The 22,455-nt window shown below is 38.7% G+C and overlaps 1 protein-coding gene across 1 annotated transcript in view; it reads left to right on the forward strand.

The window, feature by feature from the left end:
- MYO16 (myosin XVI) overlaps nt 1-22,195 on the forward strand; it is a 421,185-nt gene extending 398,990 nt beyond the window's left edge. The window contains exon 34 of the mRNA XM_008143943.3: nt 20,864-22,195. Coding sequence (XP_008142165.3) covers nt 20,864-21,091 — 228 coding nt within the window. The 3' untranslated portion in view covers nt 21,092-22,195. The remainder of the gene's footprint in view (nt 1-20,863) is intronic.
- The last annotated feature ends 260 nt before the right edge of the window (nt 22,196-22,455 follow it).

Raw genomic sequence — 22,455 nt, forward strand, 5'->3', positions numbered from 1 at the left:
TGCTTCATCTTGGCCACGCTTATATATTTACCACACATAAATTTATAATGTTACTATGTCAAATCAATTGGTCTTTATCTTTATGGGTTGTGCGTTTCTTGTTCTATTCAAGAATATCTTTCTTATGAAAAAGGAAAAAAAACTGTCTTACCCTGCTGCTATAAATATGTATCTCTATATATATTTTTTAAAAAATTAGGTTTTTTTATAGTTAGAACTTTAAGCTACTTGGCATTCATTTTTGATAATAGCAAAAATTAATAATTTAATTTCATATTTTTCTATGCTGATAACAATGTTCCACACTTTATACAACATAGGACCATGCTGCTGACTTCCTCCTACTTCTGAGTACATTGCCAGAAATGGACTGTTCTCCACATATATCATTGGCCTTCCAGATGCTTCTTTAACATTACTTTACTCTTGATGCCCTTTCTTGAACACCCCTTCCAACAACATAGGTAGCTGCCTCTGTAAATTGGTTCCTGTGACTCTATAATACAAATCTCTTTTATACAACTTATTTTGTTGTATTATAACCATGTATGTAGGCCCTGATAGACTTCTGAACATAGAGAGAACACATTGAATGCATCTTAATCATTTCTTTATTCCAAACACAATGTCCCAATGTCCTTAATAAATTGCCAGCTCTATGTAATTATCAACCAGTAGCAGCCTCAGGAGGATTAACAGAAAGCAGACTGATAGAATATTCTTGAATTCATCAAATACTATAATTCATGCCCATGTTAAAAAGTGTACCAGTAGACTTGGTAAATAGGATCACAGGCAGTTGCCTCATTGATTAGAGGATATTAATGTCACATTTTATATGGTAATTAGGTTCTAAAGTTGGCATGTAATGTGAGAGTCACAATAAAAATGACTGACTTTGGAAGATCTCTTATATTGCTCATAAAGAATGACATACACGGTTTTAATACATACAACTCTGTTTATATACATACTAGAGGCCTGCTGCACGAAATTTGTGCACTCGGGGGTGGGGAGGGGAGGAATCCTTCAGCCCGCCCTGCACCCTCTCGCAGTCTGGGAGCCCTCAGGGGATGTCTGACTGCTGGCTTAGGGCAGCTCCTGGCCTTTCTTGAGCACCCCTTCCAACAACATAGGTAGCTGCCCCTGTACATTGGTTCAGACATCCTTAGCATTGCCACAGAGGCGGGAGAGGCTACCGCCACCACCACTGCACTCACCAGCCATGAGCCTGTCTTCTGGCTGAGCAGCGGTACCCCTGTGGGAGTGCCCTGATCACCAGGGGGCAGCTCCTGCATTGAGCATCTGCACCCTGGTGGTCAGTACTCATTATAGCAATGGGTCATCTTTGCCATTCAGTCAATTTGCATATTAGCCTTTTATTATATACGATATATATGGATTTATGCATAGTGCATAAAACAATATAAAGTATATAATATACATATTTTGAATTCTAAGAAAGTGGATTACATAAAATTGAATTTTTGGAGGTTCATTTATTCAGTCATTCAACCAATACTTATTGAGGATCTACTTGTGCCAGGCAAGAAGAAACCATAGAGTTATACACTGAGTGGCCAGATTATTATGATCTCTGAATGCATAATAATCTGGCCACTCAGTGTATATCCTATACAGTAAAAGGCTAATATGCAAATTGTCCCCTCGACCAGCAGGCAGGCCGGCCAACCGCCCATGTCCCCTCCCTCTGGCCAGGCTGGCCAGACCCCACCCATGCACGAATTCATGCACTGCATTCAGAGATTATAATAATCTGGCCACTCAGTGTATATTATCAAAAGGTCAATAGTAGCCTAACACTACATCACAATGCCTATATTATTCACCTCAAAACATCTCATCATGTAGGCATTTCATATCATCACAAGAAGATGGGTGAGTACAGTGCAATAAGATACTTTGAGAGAGAAGAGAGAGAGACCACATTCACATTACTTTTATTATAGTACTAGAAGCCCAATGCATGAAAATTCGTGCAAGAATAGGCCTTCCTTCCCCTGGCTACCAGCACCAGCTTCCCTCTGGCACCTGGGACCCGAGCTGCTTCCCTTCTCTCGCTGCCCTCAGGCACCCGGGACCCAGGCTGGCTTCCCTCGGGCTGCCCACAGGCACCCAGGACTTGGCTGGTTTCCCTCCAGCCCTGGCTTCATCAGGAAGGATGTCCAGAAGACATCCGGTCTAATTAAGATATTACCCTTTTATTATTATAGATTATTATAGATATTGTTATAATAATTCTATTTTATTCGCACTGTTAATTATTAATATTTTACTGTACATAGTTTATAAATCAAATGTTATTAAACGTATGTATGGGCTGAGCCAGTTTGGCTAAATGGTTAGAGCATCAAACTTCAGACTAATGGGTTATGGGCTCGGTTCTGGTCAAGGGCATGTACCTCGGCTCAATATCTGGCTCTGGTCAAGGCGAGTGCGGGAGACAACCAATTGATGTGTTTATCTCATATCCATGTTCCTTTCTTTCTGTCTCTCCCCCTACCTTTCACTCTCTCTGAAAAATCAATAGAAAAAATAGCCTCAGGTGAGGATTAACAACAAAAAAAAAACCCACAAAAAAAGTATATATATGTATGGTTCAGTACTACCTGCAGTTTTAGGCACCCACTAGAGATCTTGGAATGTATCCACCATGGATAATGAAGTGACTACTGTTAAATTATTTTTTAAAAAGCAAAACAGGATAAGCAAAAGTAGGTGTGACAAGGGTGGTATGGAGGAAGATTGGGTTGGGTTGTAATTTTAAGTCAGGTTGTGAACAAAAGCCTCATTGAGCAAAAATTAAGTAAGGAATTCAAGGAGGGAGTTAATATGTGGGAAGAGCATTTCAAGTAGAAAAACAGCAAAGGCCCCGAGACAGAAGCATATCTGAATTGCAAGATGGCCAGTGAAGGGAAGTTGAAATTACCATTAATTTAAAATGTTAATTCTAGAAAAGGGGTACTTTTAAGTTATAAACTACAGCAATAGGCTAAATATAAAATAAGCAACAGGCTAAATATAAAATATCAATTATGAATATACTAGTGGCCCAATGCATGAAATTCGTGCAAGAGTAGGCTTTCTCCCCCCTCCCGCCCCTCTCCCCGCTGCTAGCACTGGCTTCCCTCTGGCACCTGGGACCCAAGCTTCCTTCTGGCTGCATCTGGGACCCAGGCTTCTCTTGCAGCCTCAGCTTCATCCGGAAGGACGGAAGGACAGAAGGATGTCCAGTCTAATTAGCATATTATGCTTTTATTATTATAGATTGTATTATCTTTCTTCAAAATCATTTACCATTATTTGAAACTTTAGTCTACTTAGAGTATAAGTAAGGGGTAAGTATTAGCCTTTTCTGTAAGTGGAAAACATGAGACAATTAGCTGTATTATTGCTCAAGATAACAAAAATGAAAGATAGACAACTGGATCCCAATTTCCTGACTTCTTAAATATAGTATCTTGTTCTATTGTGCTGAAACAAAATCAGCTAATGTTAGTTAAAGAATTTACTTTTTAGTTTAGTAGGCCTTGTAGACCTGATTCTTCCCTGATTTCTATGATTATGTTATTATTTGAAACTGTCATTTTGTGTTTCAGAATAGATTCTGAAAAAGATAAACTGTGACATTGCAAACAAGTGTGATAAAAGTCAATGACATTTAAAGTATAGAATTTGAAGCCCAAGTGGATTTAAATTAATTTTATATGTTTGCAGGTGATTTTTTATTATCTATTTTTAGAACAAAGTTTTGAGTTAATATATTTGCTTTCATATGTTACTTACTTTGGCAAAATATTATCTTTTCCTTCCTAATCCTTCCTGAATTCTGTTTTTCTGTCCCTATTTTGTCTAGCATATGTATCTGTAACCATGACTGTCTTATAGTTAGACTATATTTCCTAGCCTCCCTTGTGGTTAGGAATAGTCATGTGACTGAGATCTAGCCAATGGAATGGAAGCCATAGTGATGTTAGCCACTTTGTAGCTTGACCCATACAAACCTCCCTTTGCTATGACTTTCCATGTCCCTTCCCATCCAAAATCTGGGTATAGTATACTCCAAGGCCCAAGAAGATGCAAAGTACACTCATAACCAAAAACAATCATTTTGGCCTTCCTGCAAATAATATATTTCTTTTGTGTCAGCCATTGGGATTTGTGGTCTGCCTACTATACCATCTTGAGTATCCATCACCCTTCATCATTTATTTGGCTTAATATTTTACATGTTGCTGCTGAGCATTATTATTTACTCAACTAAGCCTAGCCTCCATTACTAGCAAACTTTATTCCTTCAATAGCAATACATGTTTATATCTTCTGATGATAGAATTATTGGAATATTGCTTATCACACAATTTTACACAAAATATAATCATCAATGGTGTTCCCACCAAGTTAACTCTTTTTTTTTCTTTTGTTAATCCTCACCTGAGGATTATTTTTCCCCATTGCTTTTTCAGAGAGTGGAAGGGAGGGAGGGAAAGAGAGAGACAGGGAGAAACATCTGTGAGAAAGACACAATCAACTGGTTGCCTCTCACAGGACCAATCAACTGGTTGCCTCTCACAGGACCCCCTGACTTGGGACAGGGAATGAACCCACAACCCAAGTATGTTCCTTGACTGGGAATCGAATCCATGACCCTTTGGTGCACAGGCCGACACTCTACCATTGAGCACACTGACCAGAGCAAAGCTTATAACTCTTAATAACAGGTCTCTCAGACATTTCTCAGAATCAATGGACATAGTTTTCCTCAGGGACAAAGTTAGTCCCCTATAACAAGTTGGGTGCCCCAAGAAATATTTTAATAATTTAGTAACTTTTTGGTGCATTTAATAATTATAAAGAATTGCCTCTCTTACCTCCAGTTCTCGAGTGGGTGACTAACTGGTAACTAAATTTTGGAGGAAGATTAAAGGCTGATGACAGAGAAGATGCTTTCCACCATGCAATAAATTCAATGGCCAGTGAAGTTGTTAAACTATGCCCCTTTCTTAATAATAGCTATTTTTTTAATCTACTTGGAATGGGTTAATAGTTTTTTTAATACCCAATTTCATAAAATGGTTGTCTTCATTTTTATTTAATTATAATTACTAGCATAACATACAGATTGTGGTTGTTTCCAGAAAAAAAATATCTTAAGAAACTAATAACTTAACAGGTAAACTGCTACAAAACAACACAAATTAAGATATTGGCTAATCAAACAAGTAGGGGAAAGACTTACTCAGAGCTCCATTGCTAGTTCAAAACCAACTCTCAAGTCCTACCCACACTTCAGGGTGCTTTTCTCTGTCTAGTGTATTTTGTAATTGTAAATGCAGACATCAACAAAAGTATGAGCACCATTCCTTGTACCATTCAACCCAAATGTCCTTTCTTCTTTTTGTGTCCTACTTATCCTTTTAATCCAGAAAAAATTTCCAATAACAATTTATTGACCATATTGTCTTGAAATGAGTACCTATGAACCAGAGGTCACAGTTTGATTCCAGGTCAGGACACATGCCCAGGTTGCAGGCTCAATTTCCAGTAGGGGTCATGTAGGAGACTGCAGATTGATGATTCTCTCTCATCATTGATGTTTCTGTCTCTCTCTCCCTCTACCGTCCTCTCTCTGAAATCAGTAAGGGAGGCTGAGGGAAGGTAAATGGCAAAAAAAAGGAGACATATGTACTACTATTTGTAATACTTTAAACAATAAAATAAAATATATGTGTATATATATATATATATATATGATTCAAATAATAAAACATGATTTACTGCTAAAAAAAGGCTATGTATACAACAAATATGAACAAAAAGCATCAGAAACATCTACAAAAAATAGAAAAACATTTTTTAAAAAAGATGAATTTAAGTGTCTATGAAATGTTTAATAAAAATTAACCTGCTTATTTCACATGGTTATAAAAATCTATTAGAATGATAACATGTGAAAATGATTCAAAATACAAAACAATATCATGAAATGACTTTTAGAGCTGGGCCTTGGAAACTTCAGAGGATTCTGTGTTTAGGCATCTGGACTGAAACCATGGTAGAGAAGATAAATATAATTATAGATATGTTCTGGGTACAACGGATTATACTGACACATGGAGTTTATGTGAGAATGGATGATGATGAAGCTGGGATAATTATTGTGGGCAGAAATATAGGACTTTATGTAACATGCTAAGGTGTGTGGATTTGATTGTTTAGACTAGTGCAAGTCAACAGTATTGAAGATTTTTGAATAAGCAAATTATATCAACAGATTTATTCTTTGGAGAGATAAAATTTAGTAGATTAATTTTCCTCAATAATACCTTCTGGTATTTTAAGTGAGTCCTATATCCCAAGAAAAATATTTTCAAAGGAATTACAATACTCATACTTTCTGTTTCCAATATAATAGATTTATGTTTTTCCATATAGTTCCTCGATTTGAACCCCATTACTATAATATGTCATTACTATAAGCATACTCTAAATATATGTTATAAGTACTTTCTATAATCTACTAGTCACTTATATTGCCATGTTTTTTAAATGAACTGAGGTAGACAACCAGAGCTCATACAAAATCCATATCCTAAAATGTCACAAATTAATTATATCACATGATGTGCAGTACAATTTTAAATTTCTATTTTATAACTTTCCATTAATAGAAACATGCATTCACTCATCAGAGTCCATTTTTATTCACAGCTATGAACTTAAAATCAGCTGCAAAATGCAAATAAATGTCCATTTAAATTATACTAAATCTGTTCCAATGTAATATTACGTCTTAAAATAGTAAAGAACAGCAGTTAATTTTTAAAATAAATCAAAGTGTACAGATAAGGTAAAAAATTAAAATATTGTCTTCCCATCCTCACTGCTGGTTGTTCAGATATAGCTACTCTTGTTCCCAGTAGAATTTATGACACGCCTTTTACGGGATATTTTCCCCCTTTGTTCAACCCTTAGGAAACAAAAGGAAACAAAAGAGTGAGAATGAACTTAATTGGGCTGCTGTATAAATGCCTATTTCTAAATTTGGAAGGGTCAACTATTTTTCACCTAAACCAGAGATGCTGTTTTTGTTACCGGAGGGAAAGATGCTTCATCTCCCCTTGTAGCTAGTGGGAGTGAGTTTCTTAGGGCACCGGAATAAGCATTTCTGGAGGCCCCCATGGGAGGATGAAATATGGTAAAAAGCTTTAATTCTGTGGAATTACAATCCTGGTTTTCCAAAGTCCCATTTCTCTTAGTCCAGTCATAGAAGGGTAGCTGGGGTTTCAGTAGAGCTCAAATCAGAGCCAGTGTCCAGAGTTTCCTTTCCATGTTGGAGCTGGGTCCAGTTCAGCATTAAGCTAGTTTAGCTTGTATTTCCCTGCTGCAGTCTGTTAGTCCATTGCTTGTAAGGTCCACATGGCTGTGGGCCATTTGGGTAAATGCAAGAGAATCAGGAGAGTGTGCCCCATGAAATAAGAGTCCCAAGAGTACCCAAAGCACAAGAGAGCGAGCTCCTTTGTCCAGGGGATTATGTATCCCAAATCTTCATGCCCATCTGGCCAACCATTTCTGTCCCTAGGTTTGATTGATAGGCAAGTATCTTCCTTATGTCACCCCAACTGGACATGCGTCTATCTTACCTATGTGGTTCTCTCTGCTGGTGTTGGCCTTCCCTTTGCTCGTTTCCTGTTATTAATAACTAATTAATTATAACGGTATCATTTTCACTTTCAATTTTTTTCTTGGTGTTTTTTTTTTAGAAGTATAGAAATATACAACCATTTAATCAAAGACTTTTTTGAATCACATTTTATTTTATGCCACATTTTAGGATGTACTTGGATAAACTTTAGTTTTACAAACTGTGATTTTCGAGTTTCGTTTTTTAACATTTTTCTTCCAACATCTTGTTAGCATGAAGTGGAAATGGGATTTGCATTTGAAACACTAATATTCACAATTCAGTCAAGACGCTTCCTTCTTTTAATTTCCATAAATGTCAGTAAATGCCTCTTTTCACCTCTGGGTGAATAGTCAATAGAAAAATCAATTCTGTGACAAATGAACAGCAACATGATTTTACATATGAATTATTTAACAAAGGCTATTTTTGTCCTAGAAGGGAAAGACTTAAGGTAAAATCAGCAGCAAGTTATTAATTTTCATTTATTAATATTATTCATAGAAATGCATATCCACAGAAAGTGAAGAAAATTTATATCTCCTTTTTAATTAGGTCATCTCATAAAACTCTATTAATGACAATAGAATACCTTTAGTAAATAGATGTATAAGTAATAAACTTCATTAAGCCTTCAAATTATATTGTGTGTTCCTCTAGGTTGTGAGAGATTTAGTGGTTTTTAACCTCTGGAAGTAAGTGAAGTCATTATAAATGTCCCACCTTAGATATAAAATTTGCATGAACTCAGTTTTTACCAAACTCTTTACCAAACTCTTCATATCTAATTGATATCTCCTGGACATTAGAAGACACAAATACTTCACAAATCCAGGTGGAAAAATGGAAACTACATTCACATCTTGAACTGCTAAATATTAAATCAACAAGATGTTCTCAATAACAAAATAAAAGCATTGTTTTAACCCCCATACTGAGTTGTTGAGGTAGCAATCAGTGCGTTAAGTAGCACTATTTCTAAGGATTACTGTTTCAATGAAAGAATATTCTTGTTAAAAACCTGCTGAAAGTCAGGGATTTTATTTGAGGATGAGTATTCTAGCCCATAGCGAAGTGACTTTGGGCCCAGATCGTTTCTGTGTCTGTTCACATGTGCTGGGAGCTTGTAATGGGGTGTTAAGAGGCATACCTATTTATTGAAGGTCGATGGTTTAGCTCCCTTTTGTAATCCATCCTTAAGAATAGAAAGGAAAATGTGCAGTTACAGCTACAACAAAAGCCCCATTTCAGGTGGTAGAAACTAATGGGGTGTAAATTAAACACTAATATTCATTATATGACCCCCCCTTACATGCAGCCCACATGGGGGTGGCATGAATAATACTCTCTGGCCTCTGTGGAGTGGGTCCCTTTGTCAATTTCTTTGAGGTGTCAGGTTGTCCCAGCTCCCTGTAAACTGTGACTCGGTGCTTTCTCATACTGAATCACAAACCCTGCAGCTTTCAGATCTCTTTTAAATGTCAAATTAAAAATAAAAATCACAGAGCAATGTATAATATATTATTAAATTCTCTATCAAAATATTTTATTTTCAAAGAATTTTAAGTTGACAGCCTGTGCCATTTTCTGGAAGCCTGGGTTTTGTGCCTGTTATAGAATAGTACCATTTTTTACCCATGCTATCCAAAAATAATAATTTTGGGGCATAAGATGCCTTAGTCCTTTCGGGTTGCTATAACAAAACACCTCAGACTGGGTGGCTTGTAGACCATAGAAATGTATTCCTCACAGTTCTGGAGGCTGGAAGTCTGAGATCAGAGATCCAGCATGGCCAGGGAAAGGCTATCTTACAGGTAGCAGAGTTATTACTCTGTCCTCAGGTGGCAGAAGGGACAAGGGGGCTCTGTGCAATCTCTTTTATAAGGGCACTAATCCTACTCATGAGTGCTACACCCTCATGACCTAATCACCTCCAAGAAGCCTCAGTTCCAAATATCAACACATTAGACTTTAGGATTCCAACATGTGAATTTGGGGGATTCAAACATTCACACCATAGCATACAATAAGCTTATTTGATTGCTTAAGGCATGGCATTCTTTGGCCACCATGAAGTCCATGGTAGCTGCTCCACTCCCTTCAGTGATCCCACTCATTAGTCATTCAAACCCATCTAAGGCAAGTCTGGATCACACCCACATACACACACCCTATGGGATTTCAGAGCTGCAGAGCCTTTTTAATAAGTTTCTAGGGCTTTATATTGTTTGAAAGGCGAGATATAAACTTTACCTCAAATATGAGATTTGTCCAAGGTCAGTCTGGTGTTACTTCAAGGCACTCTCTTCCTTCCCCTTCCTTGATCTTGATGGAGGTGAGGTGTCCCATTGCTCCTAAGTTTAAAAAAAATGAAACCACAAGTCTAATATAGAGGCATACCTCAGAGATATTGTGGGTTTGTTTTTAGATTATCACAACAAAGCAAATACAGTAATCATTAAAATATGGCAATAAAGCAAGTTATACAAATTTTTTGGTTTCCCAATGCTTATAAGTTATGTTTATAGTATTCTGTAGTCTATTAAGAGTATGATTACATTATGTCTAAAAAAATGTACATACCTTAGTTCAAAAATACTTTATTGCTGAAAAGTACTTACCATAATTTGAGGCTATAGAAAAATTGTCCTCTTGATGCAGGATTGCTACAAACATTCAATTTGTAAAAGACACAGTATCAGGGGTGGGCAATAAAATGAGGTATGCCTGTATTGTGGTAACATCTGTTCCTTCTCTCAAACATGTACTAGTATTCAGGCATTCACACGTTAATTCCTTTTAAACCCTCTATGTAAGTGAACTGGATGCATTGTGCTGGGTAGAGATTGATTTACTCATTTTGGACTCTAGGACACCCATAGTCTTATCAAATAGTAACTAATTCTACTCACAGGGAATTCTGCTCACATTGATTAGCATTTTTCTCACTTTGATAATATATATGATCCTTTTTAATTAAAAAAGATTGTCCTTGATTCTTAACATTTCTTAAATTACTTTATTGTAATGTTAATTAAGATGTTACATAAAATCTCTTTATTCTTTTAGCTCTCATTAGAGCTGTAAAAACCAAGGCAAATTTAAAAATTCAGTAGAACAGAAACCTACAAAAGCAAAAAAAAAATAAAATTTTCTACATTTTATATTACGTATGATTCTGTTTAGCTGATGTGAAATTACTGTTGAAATATGAAAATGATACTGACACAGTTTCCATGAACTTCGGGACACTTTTACCATCTTGTGCAGTTGGTTTTACCCAAGTCTCTGTCACCTTTTTTTCTATTTGAATTGATGTGCAACCTACACTGTCAGATCATTTAGCTTTTTCTTGGAAAAGAATGCTTACTTGCATATTAAATATATCACTTTTTCTTCTTAACCTGCAAGAATGCAAATAATATTACTCGTGTCAATCTGCTTGTAAATAAAATAGCAATTCAGAAAATTAAATCTCACTGACTGCCAGCTTAAAAAATAGGAATTCAAATGATTTAAAGTACAATTACATAATTTTAAAAAAAATATTATTAAAATCAAAATGCAAAAATCTTAGATTGTTCCAAGAACTTAAGGACCCCTGAAAATATATATCAAACCCAAATTTCAAAAAAAATTTAACAGTTACTTAAATTAGTCACTAAAATCTGTGTATACCCTTTTAACTTTTCTCCTAAAATTCAAAAACCTCTAGACCTTTCATCATTTTTTTCCTGAATAACTTTCTTTAGTTTAAAATCAAATATAAATCATAGTTAGGTTATAAATCCAACGTATTGCTCAGTTTTTTGAGAGCTTCATGTTAATAACATGTCAATATAAATATGTTATATTTATTAAATATGTTTTATTGATTTCAGAGAGAGGAAGGGATAGGGATAGAAATATCAATGATGAGAGAGAATCATTGATCTGCTGCCTCCTGCTAGCCCCCTACTAGGGATCGAGCCCACAACCCAGGCATGTACCCTGACTGGGAATCAAACCACAATCTCCTGGTTCATGGAGTCAACACTCAACCACTGAACCACACCAGCTGGGCGAGACTATGTTATATTTATATAGAAACCTAAATTGTGAGAGGTGGTTACATTTAATAGTGTCTGATTGAGTCATTAGGATAACTGTAATTCAGAATGTTTAGAGATTTTCCCAAGTCAAATAGCTAACAATGACAAAGTCATAATAACCCACATTTTATAGAGCTGTCACTTTTAAGTAGCTCATGTAACAATTACTCTTCCTTTTGTCCTTTTGAGGTAGATTTTATTATTGTGATCCCAGTTTACAGATGTGGAAGCTGATAGACTTCTGCAAGGTTACACAACTATTAGGTGGCAAATTTAGGATTCCAGTCCAGGTCCTCTGACTCAGAAGTCCAGGTTGTCAAATATACTGTGTCTGTTCAACCAGCCTCAACATCTTCATAGGATTGTAATTTCCTGTTAAAGAATGAAGTCCAATGTCTATATCAAGTCTTGTAGAAATACCTCTCCCTGCCTGTTTTCGCCCATTTCCATCTGATTGACCATCTCATTTTTCAAAATTTAGTTCAAAAGTTATCACCTCTCTGCCCTCGTTGGTGTGGCTCTGTTGGTTGGTATGTCGTCCCATGCACCAAAGGTGGTGGGTTCGATTTCCAGTCAGAGCATCTCTCTCTCTCTCTCTCTCTCTCTCTCTCTCTCTCTCTCTCTGAAATTAAAAAAAAAAAAAAGTTGCCACCTCTATGAAGTCTCTACAGACCTTCAACCATAGTGTTTGCTTGCCCAGGTAAATGATATAAAGAAAAATAAGAAAGGTTAAAAACAAAAAACAAAACACTCCCTCTTTTTTTCTCCATCTCTATGCCATGGGCAGCACATTAAGACACTTGTGTGAGTTGCCTTTAGAGAAGCATCTTTCCAACTGTCAAACCTCAGAGGGAAGGTAGGGGAGGGGGAGGGTAAGGGGGAGAGATCAACCAAAGGACTTGTATGCATGCATATAAGCCTAACCAATGGACACAGACAACAGGGGTGGGGGCGGTGAGGGCATGAGTGGGAGGGTTGGGGGGCAATAGGGAGATAAGGACACATATGTAATACCTTAATCAATTAAAAAAAAGTTCCTTTAATAGCAGGGCATCTCATACCCAAAGGTTCAGATGTGTGGAATACTTTATTTCTTAGTTATAACACTTGCCTTCTGGTTCTGAAAGGTGGTTTTGTGTACAAACACTATTATATAAAACATGCCAGAAAATAAATAAGTGTGGTGGAAATGTATCTTTTAAAACAGTAGAAAACAAGATTTAAGTTAAAATACACCAATACGGTATCCTTATCCTACAAACAAATCCACGTAAATGAGACCTGAGGGAAGCCAGCTGATTCTGAGCCCACATTGCCGGCAGCATCCCTAACCCCAGAGTTATTTCTTCTCTTTCAGAAAGTAAGTGCTTCCTTTTCAATATCAATACTAAAATTATTGTTAAAAATCATTATTGCCTTTTCAATGATAACATTTTTATGAAATATCAAATAATAGTAAGGGAGGCTGTGAGGGTGTTTGTTATTAGCAACAGGTTTAAAGAACAGAGAAACACGATTTAGATGTTTTACAGTGCTGAATAATATAAATACTTTTTGTTGCTTATATATTCCTTGACCACCACTTAGGTAATATTCATAGCTATATTTGATATTTTAAAATATGAAAGCTCTTAACTGTGACAACTATCATTCTTATACCTCACAATCTAATAAATTTAGTGAATCTAACCAAGGAAGATTAAACACCTTTAGTCAAAGGACACTGTCCTCATCTTCTGATCTTCTGTCTATTGTCTCATAGATCATGATTTCAAAATGCCCTCTGAACTTCAGTGTTGATAGTAATGACCTATCAGATATTCTTACATAGAATTTTAACTTTCATTTAAAAATAATCTATGAAGATTCTATTTTGTTTTTGTAATTGAAGATCAATAATGTTAATATTTTAGCATCTCTTTTATGCCTTTCTGGCAACTATCTTTATATACCTATTAAATTTTACTCAATACCTATTAATCTCCATAATAGAAAATAAAGTTCCATGGGCTCTCTCAATAAAAGGGTTTATTCTGAGCACTACTTGATTATTGCAAACATCAGTCAAATTTGTGTTTCTCAGGGAAGCCTAGAGAGCTCTTTGTCATTGACTCAAAGATGGCATTCTTCTGTGCTCACTACATTATTCAAGACATCAATATCTTCGTTAAGAAAGTGCTTTCTCATGGTGTGTATGTACAAGTTTCACCTTTTATAATATACTTGGGAATTCAGATTTTTAAAATAAATACTGAGAAGCTTTGAAAGGTTAGAGAGCATTTCTTTTATTTTAGTGAAGCAATGACTCAGGGGACTTGGAACATTGTATGTCACAATCTCTCCCACCAAGCCTAGTTCAGATCAGCAGTCACGCTCAGCAGATTGGGGTAGCCTCTATGGAGTGACTCAATCTGCAAATCTGTTCCTATCGTGAAGGTGTTCGTAGAGGGTCACACCTAGTACATGTTTTTGATCACTATGCAAACCTACTGGCAAGAGTCTAGGATTGAGTAGTAATATAAAATGGGTATATTTTGTGCTTGCTTGGTATGAGGACAGTTGTATGTTCACAGTAGTATGAAGATAAAGCCAGCACATGCCATCAGGCCACAGAAGAGCAATGCCAACTACTGGGTGGAGATCTAGATTCTGTTTGTCTAGTTTTTATGCTTTTCTGTTTTGTTAGGAGTTGATTCCAATTTTTATTCTTTTTGTACCTTTCTTTTAGATTAATTGAATATTTATTTCACTTATTTATTATATGTTCTTACTATTTTTGTTGTAGTTTCACCAGACAATAAAACATGCACCTTACTTATTGCATTTTAACAGATTTTATTACTTGTACCATTTTCCTAATACTGCTAGAACTTTAGAGCCTCTACTCCATGTAACCCCTCCTGGCTTTTGTAGTTATTGGTGGCATCCATTCTTGTTTTACATATAATTTTAAGTCCAGAAGACCTTGAAAACATATAATTTATATTCACCCATGCATTTAATCCCACTGTTCTTCCTTCTCTCTAAAATTTCCATTTTTTTTCCATGTGGTATCATTTTTCTTACCTTCAAAACAACACACACATGCATAAGACTGTTGTTGCCAAGTTACCTCATCTTTGTTTCTCCAAAACATTTTTTATTTCATTTTCATTTTTGAGAGCAGAATTTTAGGTTGAATTACTTCCTTTTAGTACTTTAACCTCTGATTTGTTGTTTTCTGTTGTCCAATGTTACTACTAGTATTTAGCAATCAGCTTTCACTCTCATTGTCATTTCTTTGAAAATAATGTGTCTTTTAATCTGGATTTTTAAAGTTTACTCCTTCTTTTGTCTTTGGTCTTAGGCATTTTTAATATGATATGCTTTGTATTTTCTTATTGTTGGTGATGCTGTGTGTGTTCATCTTTTGTGTGGTTTACTGAGCTGATTAAAATGTGCATTGATGCTATTAACGAGCTTTAGAAATATCTCTGACAATAGCTTGGCCACATTCTTTGTATCTCATCTACTTCAGATACGCTTTTATGCTTATGTTCATTCTGCTATTCCTTACATTTGCCTTTTTCCCTCAGTTCTCTTAAATATTTAATCATAGGCATTTTAGTCTTTACCTGCTAACTCTAAATCTGGATCATTTGTGAATCTGTTTTATCTTTTGAATTTTAGTAAATTTCCTTATCTCTTCACATGTATAGTAATTTCTGATTGCATGGTAAGCATTGTGTGTAAATAAATTATAGATTCCATAGATGTTTTCTACACAAAAGTTTATCACCATCCTTTGTTAGGAAGAAAAGGCAAGGGTGATCACATCAATCCAATCACAAATTTAGTTGTGTTGGAGAACCATTCTACCTCTGGTTCTCCTCTGATCCTCAGCTTGCACCTTCCTGTGCTTAAACAGAGAACTTAACAGGTTCCTTAGCACTGAAACATTACAGTAGCTCTAGCTCTGTATTTGACAGCCCAAGTCTCCAACCATGTGCCCCACTCAGTCTTAAAGCCCGAAAGTCATTAAGATGCGACTAGTCAGGCGCTTGAGGCTATCATCTCCCTGTTAAATTTCTGCTTCTGAAAGCATTTCTATCATTGTAAGACATTTCACTCTACTTCTTTTTTTTTTTTAAATATATTTTTTTTATTGATTTTTTACAGAGAGGAAGAGAGAGGGATAGAGAGTTAGAAACATCGATGATAGAGAAACATCTATCAGCTGCCTCTTGCACAACCCCTACTGGGGATGTGCCCGCAACCAAGGTACATGCCCTTGACCAGAATTGAACCTGGGACCTTCCAGTCCGCAGGCCGATGCTCTACCCACTGAGCCAAACCAATTTCGGCAACTCTACTTCTTATAAGCTTTTGGCCCAAGGCACCACTTTCTCATACATTTGAAGAACTTAACAAATGACCCTTTGAGAAAATGCCCATGCATTTGAGGATTCTCAAGTTTTAATTTGTCTCTCTAGTTCCATGCACCTGCAAAATATTATATATATATTCTCTTTCTTTTGTAATGGACTCTTTAGACCTCAGAAGAACATAATTGGCAAATGTCCCTGAAAGAAACAAAAAAGAAGCTAGTAATTGTTTACTCAGAAAGATTCTCTCTATCCAGAACTGTGGTTTCTCTAGTTCTCAGTTTTGCGAGAGCTTTGTGATATTTTAAAAACATAATTTTTGTAATTAATTTCTTTTTTATCATTTTACAATGGGGGTGAAAACCTGCCATGACATACAATATTCTATGCAGAAGAATAAGTTCCTTGTTTTTTTTCTTAATACTGTAGGTTAATATAAAGTTCTATTACTGAAAAAAAATGGTTTTCAAGGAAATTTGGGGAAAATAATAAACTGAGATGGTATAGGTACCCTTCCATCAATTAAATATTCTCTCATAAAATTAATCCAGTAATAACATTTTTCAGATATGGCTGTTATATAAGGAAAGTGTGCCAAGGAATATATATATATACTGAGTGGCCAGATTATTATGATCTCTGAACACATAATAATCTTGCCACTCAGTGTATATCCTATATAATAAAAGTCCTATATAATAAAAGGCTAATATGCAAATTGTCCCCTCCACGAGGAGTTCGACCAGCAGGCAGGCTGGCCAACCACCCATGTCCCCTCCCCCTGGCCAGGCTGGCTGGACACACAAATTCATGCACCGGGATATATATATATATATATATATATATATATATACACACACACACACACACACACACACACACACATACACACACACATACACTCACTGAGTGGCCAGATTATTATGTGTTCAGAGGTCATAATAATCTGGCCACTCAGTATATATATATATACACAGTATATTCATTATTCATACAGTGAATGAGACTAAAGCTAAATGTAATCAACACAGAATACACTAATGGAAAAATAGAGGCACTAGAATACATTAATGGAGGAAACATACAGATTTTACTCAAATGCCATTTAGAAAAAGACAAGAAGAGGAAGGTGATATAGAGACTCTGGTCTTTAGCATGCTGGATAACAGTTGTTAAGTAAGTGACAATCACTGTAGAGTAATAATTAAGAAGGCAGATTCTGGAGCCAGCCTGCCTGGTCCCATAATTTTCCAAGTGACTTTAGAAAAATTACTTAACCACTCTGTGCCTCAATTTCTTCATCACAAAATGCTTTGTAGAGTCCTTAGGAGGACTGCATGAGTTACCACTTATAAGGTGCTTAGAAGAGTACCTGGCACATATTTAGCACTTTAAGGTGTTATTAAGTAAATGGTTTTTATGCACACCCTCTGGCCCCCTTCCTTGGCTCACTTCCCTGACAGCAAAGGCAATCTGGCTTTCATGAGAGTCTTCCCAGCAGGAGAATGTCTTCTTTCCCCGTCATTCTGGTGCAGTCCTGGACGCTAGAGAAAAATACCCTTTAAAGTGGGGCATGCTGCTTTAGCACCTCACTTTCTGTTGATGCCTGGAGGGTGCTTCAGGACCTGGACAATCACAGTCCTGTCTTCCACACTTAGGAGGTTTTTTGTTGTTGTTGTTTTCAGTTTTCTGGTTGTTTTTAAAGTCAATTTGGGGGAACTCCTTTTGCTAAAAACCAGCTCCCGAAATCTAGTTATGCACACTAGATATGGGTTTGACCTCTTGGTTTCTGTGTTTTAACACCGTGTCTCAATGTTCTGCCCATCAACTTGATTCTGAGCTTTAAAATCTTCTTCCTGGGCAAACAATAGGCTCGGGTGGCCAGGCGGAGGAGTTGGTTTTAGAATTGTCCTGGAACAAGGACTGCCTGTGCTTCTTTTAAGTGCCTGTTGTCACAGGGGAGAAAACCACCTGTGTCCTGCTTTGTTGTATTCTCTTTTGTCTTGATGAAGAGGATGGAAGTGGCACTGGCACAAAGTAGCCAGTTGGAGGTGGGATGAGCCATCTCATTTCCTCTTAATGCTCCCAATGTTCCCATTCACATGTATTGTTTATGACTAGAATCTCATTCTTTTAAACCAGCATACTCACTTTAGAATTGATAGGAAAAACAAAACAAACATAAAAAACATAAACCAAAAAACGGTTTCTGCAATATCTAGCTGTTACGGATTACTGGCTGCTGGCAGAAAGGGGAGCCCGTGGCAATCCATGTAGTGCAGTTGTCCTGAAGTGACCCAGCTCAGGGGCAAGCTCCGCCTCCAGGGTGTCTCTCTTCAGATGCCCGAAGAAAACGAGAGGAAATAGCTGACACAATTGCACGTTTTGATGCTCTTCTGCAAAGGCCCCTAAAATTTCCATCTCTGTGATCTCAAGGTCTGAGAGAGCACACAGCAGGTAGTTTAAATCACAGCTTGGATTCACTGCCACAAAATAGCACCTGCATGACGCACCAGTGGGGTTGCAGATGTTCTCAAGCACAACTACATGCCTCCACTGAGCTCGTTTGATATTTTAGTGGCTGTCCCTCGCCACACCTAACTCTTGGAACCAGTTTCTACATTAGTGTCATCCTCTCTTAACATAGACCATGAATGGGCCCTCTTGAGTATGAGGTGTCACATTACCTTAAAAGATACTAATAACTGTGCATAGACTGAGTGGATTCTAGAATGAGGTGAACCTGGAGAAATCCAAGAACATCAGACAATTATAATTGTAATACATTAAATGAAGAGAAAGTACAAGGTGTTATAAGAATCCTAATATATAAAAACCCTGGGTCCAGCACGACTGGAGGCTCTGACCAATCAGAAGTCAGTTCTGCAGTCAGCCCTGGGTTGCCGTGGCGACCGAGCATGGCATGGTAACCCAGCACTGACTGCTGAAGGGGCTGTGAATCAAGCCCAGAGAGGCCTGAAGAGAGAAGCAGGATCTGATCTATAGCCTCTGTATCAGCTGTTGATCAGCACTTCCCTCTCGCTTTCTCTCTGGGCCTGGCCAGCAGCCGCACCTCCATTTCTTTCCAGGCCTCCACGGGGGCTGCTGATCAGCATTGCCCTTCTGATCAGGCCCTGTTGATAGGCCCAGAGATGCTGACTGGCATAGAAATTGACCAATCAGAACCAAATCTGGGTGAAGTGTGAGGAACCAATGGCTGCCTAGGAGGTAGAGCTTTTGATGCTGACTGGCATAGAAACTGACCAATCAGAACCAAATTGGGTCAACTGTGATGATCCAATGGCAGCCTAGGAGGTGGAGCTTTTGATGTTGACAGGCATAGAAACTGACCAATCAGAACCAAATTGGGTCAACTGTGAGGATCCAATGGCTGCCTAGGAGGCGGAGCTTTTGATGCTGACTGGCATAGAAATCGACCAATCAGAACCAAATTGGCCAGCAGAGGAGGGCAGTTGGGGGGGATCAGGCAGGCAGAGGCAGTTAGGGGCGATCAAGCTGGCAGGGAAGGACAGTTGGGGGTGAGATCAGGCTGGCAGGAGAGGGCAGTTGTGGGGGGAACCAGGCCTGCAGGGGAGAGCAGTTGAGGGCCATCAGGCCGGCAGGGGAGGGCAGTTGGTGGGGACCAGGCTTGCAGGGGAGGGCAATTGGAGGTGAGATCAAGCTAGCAGGGGAGGACAGTTGGGGGCAAGATCAGGCCAGCAGGGGAGGGCAGTTGGGGGTGATGGGGCTTTCAGGGGATCAGTTAGGTATTAATCAGACCCAGCAGGGGAGTGGTTAGAGGGTGATCAGGCTGGCAGGAAGAAGCAGTTAGGGGCAATCAGGCAGGCGAGTGGTTAGGAGCCAGCAGTCCCGGATTGTGAGAGGGATGTCTGACTGCCAGCTTAGGCCCAATCCCACAGGGGTCCCAGAATGGAGTGGGTGGGTACAGTCTGGGTTGAGGGACACCCTCCCAGCGCACAAATTTTGTGCACTGGGCCTCTAGTCCTATATAATAAAAGGCTAATATGCAAATCAACTGAAAGGCGGTACAACTGGTCACTACGACGCACACTGACCACCACAGGGCAGATGCTCAATGCAGGAGCTGCCCCCTGGTGGTCACTGCTCTACTACGGGAGGAGCACCACTCAGCCAGAAGCAAGGCTAATGGCTGGCGAGCGCAGCAGTGGTGGGAGCCTCTCCCACCTCCACAGCAGTGCTAAGAACCCTTTGGGAGGTGTCCATCTAATGGGGGATGTCCACCTGACGGTGGGGAGCAGGCCTAAGCCAGCAGGCGGACATCCCCCGAGGTGTTCTGGACTGTGAGAGGGTGCAGACAGGGCTGAGGGACCACACCCCCACCCCCCAGTGCACAAATGTCATGCCCCGAGCCTCTAGTGTATGTAATAATAGAAGGCAAACAGACAGTTAAGTCTTTCTTCTCCCACCGGAAGGATATCACATGTTAACCAGTGCACCTATCCTAAGTGTTCCACTGATTTTTCCCCCCCACTCTTCTTAATTCAGCAGCTCACAGCCAACCCAGTTGGGTGTCATTTGCTGAGTGCTGGGGGTTCATAGGGAATGAATGATGCCTCTTTTGACCCTGGTCCAGTCCCGTGGCAACCAGGTGTTGCTATTATACATCTCGCTCATTCTCAATATATATTTGGTGTTACTCTTCCCCCCTATTTTCCCCACAGGTAATCCATCAGCTGAGGCTCTCAGAGAATGAAAGTGTGGCCCTGCAGGAACTCCTGGACTGGAGGCGAAAGCTCTGCGAGGAAGGAGAAGACTGGCAGCAGATTCTGCAACACTCTGAGCCCAGAGCACCGCCCCCACCTCCATGCAAGAAGCCCACGCTCCTGAAGAAGCCTGCAGGGGCCCCCTGTAGCAAGCTGCCTTCCCAGTTCTGGGACACTACCATGTGATGTGATCCAACCCACAGCATAAAACTGCCCAGTGATTCCAGGCGGCATACACAGAAGGCTGCCTCTGATACATGCTGGGTGCTCTCTCCACGCATTTACACAGAAAAGCACAGGACACAGAAGTTAAATACCTGAGATTCCGTGTGTGTGTGTGTGTGTGTGTGTGTGTGTGTGTGTGTGTGTTTTCTTACCCATTCCCTGGGGATACACTCTGATTTCCAGGCTCCATGGTGATAGGGCCATGCTACCTCCATGTAGCAAGTGAAAGGCCATAAAAAGGTATGGATGAGGTGAGAGAGGAAAGAGGGGTGGAGGAGAGGAGGGATCCATGCACACTATACACTTGTTCCTATATAGTCTGACCACATGTTTCTTGTACTCCAGTCGTTTTAATACAATATACTCTACCAGACATGTGTTTTTATTTCTTTGTAGGCGTTTGTTTTATCAGAATTACCAACCTGAAAATTATTTACATGTTTCTTACTGTGTTTTACAACTTAATGTAATTGGTGGTGCTCCCTTTCTTCAAAATACAGATTTTTAAAGATTATTTCTAGATTTTTTTTTCTTTTGCATACCATTTTTTTACCTAAAGTATCTAAGAATCTGGGGACTCTGCTGTTGTGTTAGCTTTGCCCTGCATATCTATATGGACCAAGTCCCATGTTTTATATTTCATTCATTGATTAGGAGGCAGTTCCTTCCTGTGCCCTGTATTTCTGGATATGTGGATTGTGAGCTCTTCAGTTAAATCTCATCTCCTGACTTCAGCGTAGGTTACAGGAAATTTTTTGTCAGTCTGCAGATATGGTTTCACATTCATAGCTGTTGGGATGAAAGGGCCATACCCATTTAAAGGTCTGCACAGTGCAAGTCAGCACGCTGAGATTTACTGGTTCCAGCAGCAATGCTGCATCACAAGTCAATTGTCCTCTCCAAGCGCCTCTGCATGGCTCACCTGCTGTATATCCTCAGCCCTCCTGTACTGCAACTGCCTGTTTGTTGATGTGCTTCTGGGGGCTGTCGAGGAGTTCCGAGCGGTGGCATCAGACCATCATGTCTGGCTACTCGGACTCTCTCTTCATACCAGCCTTTGAAAAGTTACTGTGCCAATAAAACGGTACAACTTTGTTCTTCTGTGGTTTTATTTATTTGCTGTGGTTGTTATCTTCTTGTTATCTTTCACAAGGAATGCTTCTGATTCCTGATCAGAGCCGTAGGGGCAATTAAGTAATCTCATTAATCTAGCTCCCTTCTGATGTTTTTCTCACAACATTTTTGCAAGCTTCAGGCTCTAGGAGTTTTTGTGTGTTTTTTTTTTCACATAAAGCTTTATGAGTATATAGATAGAATTATTATTC

Source organism: Eptesicus fuscus, chromosome 8, assembly GCF_027574615.1.
Source record: "Eptesicus fuscus isolate TK198812 chromosome 8, DD_ASM_mEF_20220401, whole genome shotgun sequence".
Taxonomy (NCBI): domain Eukaryota; kingdom Metazoa; phylum Chordata; class Mammalia; order Chiroptera; family Vespertilionidae; genus Eptesicus; species Eptesicus fuscus.